We start from the raw sequence: 14,306 nt of genomic DNA, 5'->3' as shown, positions 1-14,306 counted from the left end.
GGGACCTGCTTAACCTGGAACTAATGTATCTACCTTTGACCACTCTTTTGTAGCCATCTGGCCTGACCCTGTCACACTACTTACAAGACCAGCCTTCCCTAGAGAGTGAACTGCTTGTATTTGAGTTCCTTAAAACTTCCATTTTTGAGTTTACTGAGTTCTGCAGCTGAAGTCCCAGTTGGCTGCAGCATCAGGGACCTTCTTGTAGGTTTTAGGTCCATCTTGCCATAAAGTAACAAGAGGCCTTGTTTATAATGTGTTCAGGAGCAGAGCCCTCAGCCTGCAGATTGCAGGAGGACAATCCTGAAGCACTTACATGAGAGGAAAGTGATCAGGAACAGTCAGCATGGATTCACCAAGGGAAGGTCATGCCTGACTAATCTAATCGCCTTCTATGATGAGATTACTGGTTCTGTGGATGAAGGGAAAGCAGTGGATGTATTGTTTCTTGACTTTAGCAAAGCTTTTGACATGGTCTCCCACAGTATTCTTGTCAGCAAGTTAAAGAAGTATGGGCTGGATGAATGCACTATAAGGTGGGTAGAAAGTTGGCTAGATTGTCAGACTCAACGGGTAGTGATCAATGGCTCCATGTCTAGTTGGCAGCCGGTGTCAAGTGGAATGCCCCAGGGGTCGGTCCTGGGGCCGGTTTTGTTCAATACCTTCATTAATGATCTGGAGGATGGTGTGGATTGCACTCTCAGCAAATTTGTGGATGATACTAAATGGGGAGGAGTGGTAGATACGCTGGAGGGTAGGGATAGGATACAGAGGGACCTAGACAAATTGGAGGATTGGGCCAAAAGAACTCTGATGAGGTTCAATAAGAATAAATGCAGGGTCCTGCACTTAGGACGGAAGAACCCAATGCACAGCTACAGACTAGGGACCGAATGGCTAGGCAGCCGTTATGCAGAAAAGGACCTAAGGGTGACAGTGGACGAGAAGCTGGATATAAGTCAGCAGTGTGCCCTTGTTGCCAAGAAGGCCAATGGCATTTTGGGATGTATAAGTAGGGGCATAGTGAGCAGATCGAGGGACGTGATCGTTCCCCTCTATTCGACATTGGTGAGGCCTCATCTGGAGTACTGTGTCCAGTTTGGGCCCCACACTACAAGAAGGATGTGGATAAATTGGAGAGAGTCCAGCGAAGGGCAACAAAAATGATTAGGGGTCTGGAACACATGACTTATGAGGAGAGGCTGAGGGAACTGGGATTGTTTAGTCTGCAGAAGAGAAGAATGAGGGGGGATTAGATAGCTGCTTTCAACTACCTGAGAGGTGGTTCCAGAGAGGATGGTTCCAGACTATTCTCAGTGGTAGAAGAGGACAGGACAAGGAGTAATGGTCTCAAGTTTCAGTGGAGGAGGTTTAGGTTGGATATTAGGAAAAACTTTTTCACTAGGAGGGTGGTGAAACACTGGAATGCGTTACCTAGGGAGATGGTAGAATCTCCTTCCTTAGAAGTTTTTAAGGTCAGGCTTGACAAAGCCCTGGCTGGGATGATTTAATTGGGGATTGGTCCTACTTTGAGCAGGGGGTTGGACTAGATGACCTCCTGAGGTCCCTTCCAACCCTGATATTCTATGATTCTACAGGAGGGAGGGACTCTGGCTGATAGCAGCCTTCAGTGAGTGGGACAGTAGATCAGGTGTCACAGACAGAGCAAAGAGCACCCCAATTGTGTCTACCTTCAGAGTTCAATATGAAAAAAATAATGCTTTAAGTGACAGTGGATGGGGAACAGCAGACTGCCTCTGAGCAGGAAGAGTGCCCCTCCCATTACATTTCTGAAGATGAATTGGAATGGGGCTTTCTAACACCACTACTCTTTATGCTCTGACAGTGGCAGCAGACGAAGGGCAGGGAGGAAGAAGTGCAATCTGTATCCAGGGCCCCAACACAGAGAGTTGCATGAGGCTAAAATCATTAATGTCTATTATGCCCTCTGGTATTACCATGAAGAGCAAGTGCCACAGAGAAGCCTATCAATAAAATCCATTCAATGTTGTTGTGTTTGCTTAAGTGCAAGGGGGTTTGTTTATTGCTATTTTCAACTGGTCAGTTAGTTTTAGATCTTTTGTGTTGCTTATGTTAAATAATAAGATTGATTTTTGGATTGATTTTTAGGTTGTTCTCTCCCCTTTTCATGAATTACTGCTGTACTGATAGCTGGCACTGAAGAGATATTTGCTATCACCACTGCTACAGCAGAGTTATAGAAGCTCACCAGAACACTGGGAAGAATGATTAGTTCTCTCAATGGTCCAGTTATGCTTCTCGGATCAAATACCCTGACATGAAATGCACCAGGATTAAGCTCATTCGTAAGAAAAGATGAGCTGGGAGGGGATGGATCAGATCGCCAAACTTTAGCCTGGAAATACCTAGACTCCATGGAACCAGTGGTTTGTATTCCCAGCAGGTTCAATTCAGCTCTTCACGCTTCCAAGTTACATGAAATAAAGAAGAGCGTGGCTTTCATTGATGAGACCTTAAAAACAGAGCTGTTTGTTCTAGGTGGATGTTAGAGATCCCCCAATACTTTAAAACTATGTCTACCCTGGAAATTGGACAAAACTTTTGTCTTTCAGAGGTGTTAAACCTTCCCCCCAACAGACAAAAGTTTTGCCGCAACAAGTGCCAGTCTGAACAACGCACTCTCCTGCCGACAACGCAAATGCCGCTCGTGCGGGGTCGACTTTTTCTGTCAGCAGGAGAGCCAACAAACAGCAGCTACACTGCACGACTTTTAGCGGCACAGCTGTGGCGACACAGCCATGTCGCTAAAAGCTGCGTAGTGTAGACGTAGCCTTAGTTAGGCCCAATGTCCTTGGCCAGAATGTCTCACTCCCCTACACTGTTGTTCAGTTTGCATTGCATTGTTTATCCTTCTGTTGCTACTCTTCTCTGAAGAGGTGTCTGCCTTAAGTGATTTCAAATGTCTGTACAGTGCTTTGAGATTGCATTGCTGCAGCTGTGCCCATGTAACGCGTCTAGTGCAGACGAGCCATAAGATACAATCCCAGTCAGACTGTATGGCAGTCCTAGCGCATGTTGTGTCTGTGGTGCTCACTGGACTGTCCTAAAGAGCTGTGAAGTCTAGGGTTAAACTTTTGAAGTGGTAAGTATGCCCCACTAACGCGAGTCATATGCCTGTATCCTGATGCACTTGTCTGAAGATGGATCCCTCAAAGGCTGAAGGGTCAGACATTTAACTCAATGTAATAAGTTAGGTAAAGTATTTTAATACGGCATTGTTCAAGACTTGGATGTCAAAGAGCTAGCTGGGAAAGGAAGTTGCTATGGTACTATAGCCATTCTAGAAGCCAATCTGTGTAGCTCCAAGGGCATATAGCACTGGAAAGTTACCCAAACTAAATTTAAAAAAAAGTTTTATACTTCTCCGAAGCCATGACTCTAGAGCCTTTGGGGGACACACAAAAGGAATAATCCTTTTGTTGTGCCTTCCATGTTTTCTGTACCTCTTTGTACAAAAATAAGCTCTTCTATCTAGGAAGTGAAGATTGCAAATTCAAAATTATAAAATATTTGTATTATTTAACTGTATCATGATCATTGGATGGGGAGTTAGAGTACCAGTGTTCCCGGGAGGGACAGTTATTGACAGGACACCAATAGGAATAGGGAAGTTAGCCTGAAGCAACTAAGCCATGTGGCCAGAGCAGTTCACAGGGTTTAATGAAGTTCCACTTGTTCAACGTAGATTGCATTCACCTTCAATCTTTGTGAATGAAACAGTAACTATTTAATCAGCCAACTGTGGCTAACATTTCAACATAGGGTCTTCATTAGAGCCTAAAAAGTGTCCCTTCTTTTGAGGAGGAAGAGCCTCATTAATACCAGAGTTTCAGGACTTGGACAAAAGTCAACCACCATGCAATCTGTAACATCAGCTAATATCCATTATCCATCTCATATAAATAAAGCAATTACCAGTTTAAAGTTATCAGTTTAAAGTGATCAGTTATAACTCACAATATTGTAACAAAAATCTAACTAAACTATAACCATTGAATAAGACATCATTAAATACGATTTCTGATCAACTATCAGCATAATTAATCAAATAATACCTGTAAATGTGAAAAGTACATAGGCTCTGATCCTGCAAGCTCTTAGGCCTTGTCTACACTAGAACACTGTACTGCTTTAACAATACCAATACAGTTAAAGGGGTACAATCCCCTCTAGTGTGGATCCAGTTATATTGGTAGAAAGAGCTATTCACCTATGAGAAGGGAAATAACTATACCAGTTTTATTACACCTTTGTACCTGTGTAACTGTGTCTGTACTAGGACTTTCACCAATACAAGTATTTTGATAATTAAAAAAAAAAAAGTCACACTGCTAACCAAAATAGTTATACCAGTACAACTCTTAAAGTGTAGACCAGGCCTGAGGCCCTGTCTACATGATAAGAAGGGTGCTTTTCCTCCTCTGAAGTTATCTTAACACAGTTGCAAATGCCCCTTAACACCAACATAGGCTTGAGTGTTAATGCTACAAAACAACCAGCTAACATGATTGTAAAGGTGTCAAACTGTGTCTACATAGGTGTTGCGGTGGAGTTTCCAATTGTGTTTAACTAACTTGATTGAGCTAAATTGATTGAAACCCCCCCACCTTTTTCATCATATAGGTACACCCTGTGGAATTTAACCTTAAAACTGACAAAGCCGGACAGGAGAGAGATAGGGAGCTACAGTGGGATGAAACAGATGGAGTCTGTGGGGAGGAGTGGCAAACAGAGCACAGTGGGAGAGGTAGTTCTAGGCAGTGAAACAGCAATGTAAAATATGGTTGAGCACTGGGGAAGAAATGGACTGGACAATGCATCAGTCCTGCAGCCTTCTTTAGGAAACATAGAGATTAGTAAGAAACCGGGGGAGTCACACCACTGATCAATGCCAATGGTTCTTGGGTCAGAAAGGGTGGCAAGAGGGAACCGTTAAGAACAGGTCAGGGAGCATTTCTCAGGTCAGCAGTAGAGGAGTCACTGTGGAAGGGCGAAGATGCAGTCCTGAGGTCATAGCTCATAAGGGACCGTGGGTGGGAGAAGGTAAGGAAATAGTGTTGCAGTTAGGAGAGGTGGCTGGGTCATTTTATGTATTCCCAGACATGGTCTTTTCTCTTTTATTAAAGACACAGGAAACAATGTGTGAGTCAAATCCAGACTGAGCATTCACCACTTCGGTAATCAGGCTCCAATCAGGGACCATGGCCCCATTGTGCTAGGCATTATATGCACATATAACAAAGTCCTGTCTCCAGGAGTTTACTATTTAAGTACCTATTATAATTATCAACCTGTTAAATTATTATTATTAATTATTATTATTATTAGAGTTTATTTAGTGAAAAAATACAACAAATCTATTTGGCAGAAAATATTGACAAACATCACTGGGTCTTCATATATAATATAAACATTTTACTTACCTCCAGTAACAATGATATTTGCTTTTCCACAGTATGTGAAGGCATTAACTCCTCTTGGGACAGAAAACTCCCTGACAGGTCTGTAATCATAAACAAGACATTTGATCAGGTGGGAAATTTTTGTCAAAGTAGAATCTATAGCAATTCCAATCTGTTTTCCTGAAACTTGATACTGTGTGGTGGTTGGCAAGGGCTATTTTATCCAGACACACAGGTTGAACTGATGGCACAAAAATCAGTGTGGATGGGAAGGAGGGACTGTCTGTGCTGGGCACTCCTGGCAAAAACAGACAGATAGTATTATATCATGTTTAACGGGTTATTTTCACAATACTAAAGTATTTCTATATATAACATAGGCAGTACCTTATTAAAAGGAAATTGATTCATACATTTGTTTAAATTCAGTAACTAGCATTAGCAATAAAACTGCAGCAAGTTAGCTTTTCAGCTGAAATAGCATGATTTCTTATCTTGAATAGCTGAAGCAATGTAAGCCTGTAGCAAAGGGACCCCATTCCCCTGCAATAGCACCCTAAATTGAGTCCTAGAGGAATGAGGATGGCCTGCAACAGGAAGGCTGATGACATTCACTCCAGATATGAGTCCTGACCTATCCCACATCCTTGCAACCAGGCACCCTCTCTGATCCCTGCCACACATTTCCCTTCTTAGCTTCTTTGTAAAGAAAGAAGACAATCCCTTTCCAGGCATTAGCCACCTAGAAACTGCACAGTTCCATAAGGATTAGGACAACGAAAAACTACACTGATCACCAAGCTTTCTTCCCAACCAAACAGCAACAGTGGTTCCATAGTTAATTGGGATAGTCATTTTGTTTGCATCACAGAATTAAATGTTTGAGCCACAGTTATTTATACAGAATGGTCATTTAATATATTTCTATTTTTAGGGTTACAAAATTAATTTTAACATTTGTGTATTCTGCAAATGTCTAAATATAATTTCATCTAGCTCCTCTCTGAAGCTCCTTAGGGAAATGTACTTCTTCCAACAACAGGAGACACATGTAGAATAAATGTTTAATGAGAAAAAAACCCTAAAGGAACCTTTGCATTTAAATGATATATAACACAGTATCCAGTGGTGGTGCATCCACCCCGACTATATTTTTGACACTTTATCTCTCCCCCTCCTCACCTTTCTTGGGGTTATTTCCAACTTTCTAAACCTCTAAACATCTTCAAATAACATTTCCAGGCTCTGCTAGTGACCCAGTGAGTGACCTTGGTCAATTTGACCATTTTACTTTCTCTCATCTAAAAAATACACAGAATACCCATAAAACCAGAAGTTATGAGCTTGATGCAGGAATTACTGGAAATATATGGCCCGTGTTATGCAATGGGTGAAACTATATGACCATAATTGTTGCTTCTGCCCTTAAAATTCTACCTGACAAAGAGGCTGTGAGCGGATCTAATATTTAGAGATCCATGAATGAAAAGCATTACTTATAGTTTCTACTCATGTCAAATTTTGTATGCCCATATTATTTCATTTCTTAATTTTGTCATAACTCACTTTCCCCAAAATCACAATCTGGTATAAATCTAAGTACCAAAGCCAATTTAACCATGTCTTGTATAGCTTCATTAGTGATGTTCTTTAATAAGTTCAACTACATGTTAAACCACCAAAAATATTTAGTTCCTTACATATTCATATTAGGGCTGTCGATTAATTGCCATTAACTCACGTGATTAACTAAAAATAATAACTGCGATTAAAACAAGTAATTGTGATTAATCACAGTTTTAATTGCACTATTAAACAATAGAATACCAATTGAAATGTATTAAATATTTTGGATGGTTTTCTACATTTTCATATATATGGTATTCTGTGTTGTAATTGAAATCAAAGTGCATATTTTTATTACAAATATTTGCACTGTAAAATGGTAAACAAACAAAATAGTATTTTTTCAATTCATCTCATCATACAAGTAGTGCAATCTCTTTGTTGTGAAAGTGCAACTTACAAATGTTGATGTGTTTGTTACATGACTGCACTCAAAAACAAAACAATGTAAAACTTCAGAGCCTACAAGTCGACTCAGACCTGCTTCTTGTTCAGACAATCACAAAGACAAACAAGTTCGTTTGCATTTACAGGAGATAATGCTGCCCTCTTCTTATTTCCAATGTCACCAGAAAGTGAGAACAGGTATTTGCATGGCACTTTTGTAGGTGGCATTGCAAGGTATTTACGTGCCAGATATGCTAAACATTCGTATGCCCCTTCATTCTTCAGTCACCATTCCAGAGGACATGTTTCCATTCTGATGACGCTCGTTAAAAAAATAATGAGTTAATTAAATTTGTGACTGAACTCCTTGTGGGAAAATTGTATGTTCCCTGCTCTGTTTTACCCACATTCTGCCATATACTTCATGTTGTAGCAGTCTTGGATGATGACCCAACACATGTTGTTCATTTTAAGAACGCTTTCACTGCAGATTTGACAAAACACAAAGAAGGTACCAGTGTGAGATTTCTAAAGATAGCTATAGCACTCGACCCCAGGTTTAATAATTTGAAGTGCCTTCCAAAATCTGAGAGGGATGAGGTGTGGAGCATGCTTTCAGAAGTGTTAAAAGAGCAACACTCTGATGTGGAAACTACAGAACCTGAACCACCAAAAAAGAAAATCAACCTTCTGCTGGTGGCATCTGACTCAGATAATGAAAATGAACATGCGTCGGTCCACACTGCTTTGGATCATTATCAAGCAGAACCCGTCATCAGCATGGATGCGTGTCCCCTGGAATGGTGATTGAAGCATGAAGGGACACATGAATCTGTAATGTAAATATCTTGCGATGCTGGCTACAACAGTGTCATGAGAATGCCTGTTCTCACTTTCAGGTGACATAAATAAGAAGAGGACAGCATTACCTCCTGTAAATGCAAACAAACTTGTCTGTCTGAGCGACTGTCTGAACAAGAAGTAGGACTGAGTGGACTTGCAGGCTCTAAAATTTTACATTGTTTTATTTTTGAATGCAGGTTTTTTGTACATAATTCTACATTTGTAAGTTCAACTTTCATGATAAAGAGATTGCACTACAGTACTTCTATTCAGTGAATTGAAAAATTCTATTTTTTGTTTTTTACAGCACAAATATTTGTAATTAAAAATAAATATAAACTGAGCACTGTACACTTTGTATTCTGTGTTGTAATTGAAATAAATATATTTGAAAATGTAGAAAACATAAAAAAAATGAAATAAATGGTATTGTATTATTGTTTAGCAGTGCGATCACACAATTAATTTTTTTAAACATGCAATTAATTGCGATTAATATTTTTAATCACTTGACAGCCCTAATTCATATGCATTTTCATCATGAGCAAATTAATTAATGTGCAATATATTTGAATTTATGTAGAAAAGTAGGAAAGGAATATGCATTATTCTTCAAAATAAGTTATTACAGCAGTTCAAGTAAAATCATTCAGTTGTTTTGTTTGCTTGGTAAATTTGCCTACTGATGAAAACCCAAAGCAGACAGCTAACAACATTTATTTTTAAAGGTTATGTGAAAGAAAATAACATATGGACAGTCCTTGGCATTTAAAAGTTAATGAGCAAAAACCAATATAATTTTATGAGGGCTCATTCTGTAGAGCTTTGCATGACTAATTCCAATTAATTCCAATTATATCTTAGTTTTAATTAGCCATCTTTTACAAATGACATAGCTACTATAATTGTAGAATTTTGAAATGTACTAATTTCCCATGTGGCTCTTTCAATGAAGAGTTTGTGCTCCACTGTGACATGCATGGCTCTACTTACATGTTGTCTTCTAGTCTCTTTAAGTCATCCAAAACGAACGAATGAACACTGTCTAAGGAGCAGGATCCAAAACAATTCAGGACAGAGATAAACTTAACCTTCACAACCCAGTCATCATGGAGTTTTCGTTTAATACTGGGGAGAAAAAATAGGTGGTTATTGTATAATATATGCTGTGTATATTATAATAATAAGGACTTCCAGGTTGTCATTAAAAGTGCAGACCATGAACACTTGCAATTCAGAGCAAGAGAGGTGAGATACCTTAGATTCACCAGCTCCAAAGCCACAGACATTTAAAAGTTTACATAATGACACATTTCTTTCATTTGGAGACAGAGTAGGGCCTGCGGCACACAACTGAGCAGTTCTGATTCCATCTAATAGAGGATAATGGAGTTACACCAGGATAAAGCTGGACTAAAGCAGTGGTGAACTGGGCCCATTGACTCTTACTCTGTAGCTGCTCTGTGTGCAGATCTCCCATTGAAAACGATGGAGTTGCCTTCACACAACAGCTAGAAAATCAGGATAATTGTTTTAAAAGCTATTGTCATTCTTATGTTAGGCCAGGTCAATTTTTAAGCACTTTTAGAAGCACAGATCATAGAGAACCACAGTTTAATTATCCAATGAAAAAACTGCTAAAATGATAGTATTTTACCACAAACAACTTACTTCTTGAATTTCCTGGAGTCCAGGATCTGTAATTGTGATTTCTTTTTGGCTTTGGATTGCTTTAGTCCAAAGTCATCACTGGTCACTGTAAAAAGGTTGACATGACCCCCATCATCTCCCATTAGGATGTCATCCTTAGCTAACTGATCTCCTAAATTCACCGTACAAACACAGAGCAGACAATGTTCCATTGGTTTGATGATGAAGCAATTATCCTGTGAAATACAGTAAAGAGCTTATTTGATACTGCACATGAGCCCCAAAGAAACTGAGCATAATCTCTACCATGCTCATGCATGTACATTAACATCTAATTCTTGTCTCAAGGTTTTCAAAATCTTGTCATTCCAGATGTTTTGTGATACCATAGACTCATGCAGCTGGTAAATAAATGGGAGTTTTGCTACGGACTTCACCGGAGCTTGGATTTCACCCTGGATTCATCATCTGGATTCTACTGTTCATTGACTTTATTGCCTCACTTTCTTTTGTAATCAACAGAATATGTACTTGCCATGCCTACCTTCTGTGAGTGTGAGAGAGCAAAATGCAACTGGCTTCCACTCAGAGCTATGTTGTTGAAACAATACACCACTTATGATATAACTGTTTGTATCCACACTGAGCATTGTGGGTTTATTCACATCATAGTACCTGAGAACTGATACTTTTGAGATAATTTCTTTTACCTTTTTGAAGGCAATTTCTTGATTTGACACCCACATTCAAGATGTGTAGGACTTTAATAGTTCATTCTGTGGTTTTATCACTATAGAAAGGTCTTGTAGATATTGACCAAGGTAATTTACATCCTCAGGACATATCTGAGTTTTGATACATTACTTGGTGCATTCAGTTCTCAAACTTCTTTCACTTTCTCAGAGCTAGGACTCATTCCCTCTTTGTTTATTCTCTGTCCCAAAAAACTTGATTTGGGGTAGGCAGAAAACACAGTTTTCCTTATTTAGCTTCAGTCTGAACTGATTGATTAGGTTAGAACTTCGTTGAGGGCTCTGTTGTGTTCTTCCATCAAACACTCATATATCAAAATATTGTTCATTACAACTACAGATTTTCCAAAGAAACATGGGAGAACTATAAAGGAACACAAATGGAGATGTAGTTTTCATGAACAATTATGAAAGCTGTTAGTGTGTGATCCTTTGATCACACACACTCTGAATGCAAAGCTTTTCTCTTTGTAATTTATTTCTGTGATGAACTGGCCCATGCAGTTAGAACACCTCCAGAGCTGTGTCAGGTGACTTCAGCTCTAGGAGAGGTTGAAGATGATTGCAAGTCCCTTCTGAGATGACTGTGATACCTGCTCCTGAGTGAATTTTAAAGCCTATAAGCTTTCCATGAATATTCAGTTTCACTCTCCAGACAGGCTGTGTGTCATCACATGTGATAGATCCATAAGCAATGGCTCTTGATTGTCTATCATATGAGTCAACTCCCTGACTCCTTTGATGAAGCAAACTGCAAAATGACCATATTTTGTGCATTTATTACACCTTGCACCTCCAGTGAAACAAACATCTGTTGGGCTACGAATTTTTCCGCATCTTGTGCAAGTAGACTGAAAGGCTTTGGAGTTTGACTGGAATTTGACCCTCTTAGGCTGGGAGTTTCTGGTTTTTCAAGTTGCTCCTGCCTTTTGTTCTGCTGTTTGACCAGTTCAGACTGCTTTGCTATCTGTACAGGTGTGGCTAGGGTTTGGTCTGTTTTTAACGGTAGCTGCTGTTAAAGATTTTTATCTGTTAGCCCAATAACCATCCTGTCTCAGATATTTTCATGTTTTGCAAATCCAGGATCATAGTTGTCAGCCAATGGATGCAGAGCATTTATAAAACATTCAACATAGCTCCCTCGTTCTTGGATTCTCTGGTGAAAACATGCCCTTTCATAAACCACATTTCTCCAAGGTATAAAGTGCCCATCAAACATAGCCAGAACTCTTTCATAGTCACCTTTGTGACTGTCTTTAATAAAGTCAAAGGATTTAAAGAAATACTTTTCCTGCTTCCTCATAGCATAAATTAAAGAAGATACTTGAAACCTCCAGTTTCCTATAGCGCTTGTAGCAATTCAAAATCTTGCAAAATACTGCTTTCAGTGTGTCCATTGTGAAGGTTTGTCAAAGCTGAAGTTCTCTGGGGGCATTGAAGAGTGGCATGTTGATGAGATCCTGCAGCCTTTATTGCTTTTTCTTTCTGTTTGCAACTTTTGTTGCTATTCTTTATGTCTGCAATCTTTGTTGTTCCTTCTCTTTTTTTTTTTGCAACCTTTGTTGCTGTTTTTCTTCTGTTTCTTGTTCTCCCGTGGCACTAATCACACTGCTGAAACCATATCATGTACTTCTTGTACATAGTAGGTTGCAACTAGCAGGTCAGGATTCTGTATCAGATACAGACTGACTACAGACCATGAGGAAGAGGATAGGTAGTGGGGAGGCTGATAGGAGTTGTAGTCTCCTGCTTAATAGATCCATCACACTATCAAGCTACTCCAAAAGAAGGCTGCATTAAACTTCTTTTGAAGACTTGTCCACTAGTCCTGAAGCCTCAAACATTTCACTTGCCCCAGAAGGCCATTCTATTTCTTTCTTTCTTTCTTTCTTTCTTTCTTTCTTTTTCTTAACTCTTCTGCAGGAACTCATTGTCACTCAAAAGAATTCACCCTACCAGGCAGTTGGAACAGGGCTATATGATGTGAACACAAGGATTCTTTAGTGTATTAGGTTTTCTTTAACATTTGCATGATCCAAAACAATACCTGGCAGCTGCCTTGTGATTTATAATCCCAGATGACAACAGTCCTTTCAGTTACAGCAACAACCCGTTTGAGCTGAGTAAGATAGTCGCATCCAGTAACCCAGGAACTATCCTGATGAAAGAAAAGGGATGGTTGAAAGATTTAGTCCATGAGTAGGGCTCCTAGGTGCTAGGATAATACAAATAATCATAGGATAAGGACCTTTTATTTTAAGGTTCTTGTACATTTGATTTCATGAAAGTGAAGAATTTACAATTTATAAATTTGTTAGAACCAGAGAGAGTGTCAGTAATGTAGTTTTGCCAACACACTTCTGTTTGACTTATTGTTACAGTTCTGGGCTAGAAATTGTAGATTGTGTAGTGGTTTGGTGATGAGGGCCAGTGACCGTTATGGACTAGGTTAATAGGATCAAATTTGTTTTTATCTGGGGGTAAATCCAGCATCTCCCTTTGGCGCTGCCAAGGTCCCACTGGTGGTGGAACCAGTGCAATTCTGTTTTGCAATAGGAGAGGAAAGATGAGGGGACGCACCCTTTAAGTGTTGTGGATCCTAAATGTGCAGGGATTCCTTGCATAATAGCACAGAGGGTGCCAGTGAGGGTGATCTATGGGCATGTGAGGCCCACACAAGGGGGCCACATTACAAAAGCAAAGGGCTACTTTGAAAACTGAGCTAAAGTAGTTTTAATGGAACACTTCCAGAGCTGTCCCACAGGCTTGGGTGGGAGATGCCCACCTCAGACTGAATACTTAGGGTAGGTGCTGGGCTATGAATGTGAGCCTTGATGCAGGATTTGAACTTAGGTTTCTGGAGGTAAAAGGATAGGTCACTAATCCTTCAACCCACTATACAACCTTGACCTCTACATGCCTCAAATTCACATATTTTCAGGGTTAAATCATCCCATTCTATCTACAGGCAGGATCTCAGATGAGTGACAGAAATGAAGAACTTTTATCACTACAGAGCAGAAATATTAGTATGCTGAGTTCTTCTAAATTCCTGTTAGTGCATTAGGAGAGATCCATCCCACCTCTCTGTTTAAGCAAATGAGATTCCTAAAGGAAGTGTCAGTTTGGCCCAAGAAGAGGAGCCACTGTTAGCTCGAAGTATCATAAATTTCTATTGTACTAGCATGGCTTTTAGTGAAATAAGGCCATTTTATGTAGAAAAGATATTTCACCCCTTGCATGAAATATATATAAATGTAGCCTCCTTATATGTGAACCCAGAAGCTAGGTGGATATACAGTATATCTTTCCATCTCCATCAATACGACAAGCAAGATTACTATTGTACAGGTCCCAGTGTAAACAACTGCACTTGAAAAACATCAGGTCACATCCTTGGCTGGTGTTATTCAGAATAGTTCCCAGTGGCTCTAAAGGGAGCTCTGCTGATTTATACTAGCTGAGAACCTGGCTTATAACATGGATTTGGGACAACCTCTAGAAAATGCTAATTGCATTGGAAGTGTTTGGTAGGCAGCTGCTGCTACTGCTGGGACTTATGTTTCTGAGGAAACTGTCCCTACCCAGGAAGTGACTCTAGGAA

The 14,306-nt window shown here is 39.7% G+C and overlaps 1 protein-coding gene across 1 annotated transcript in view; it reads right to left on the bottom strand.

Moving 5' to 3' along the window:
- Nucleotides 1-14,306, bottom strand: part of WDR64 (WD repeat domain 64) — a 133,082-nt gene that overhangs the window by 80,159 nt on the left and 38,617 nt on the right. The window contains exons 6-9 of the mRNA XM_048846211.2: nucleotides 12,750-12,860; nucleotides 9,972-10,186; nucleotides 9,294-9,428; nucleotides 5,466-5,545 (exon numbers count right to left, since the gene is read on the bottom strand). Of these exons, the coding sequence (XP_048702168.1) occupies nucleotides 5,466-5,545; nucleotides 9,294-9,428; nucleotides 9,972-10,186; nucleotides 12,750-12,860 (541 nt within the window). The remainder of the gene's footprint in view (nucleotides 1-5,465; nucleotides 5,546-9,293; nucleotides 9,429-9,971; nucleotides 10,187-12,749; nucleotides 12,861-14,306) is intronic.

The sequence above is a fragment of the Caretta caretta genome, chromosome 3 (assembly GCF_965140235.1).
Source record: "Caretta caretta isolate rCarCar2 chromosome 3, rCarCar1.hap1, whole genome shotgun sequence".
Lineage (NCBI taxonomy): Eukaryota > Metazoa > Chordata > Testudines > Cheloniidae > Caretta > Caretta caretta.
This window is presented reverse-complemented; position numbering and strand designations above follow the sequence as displayed.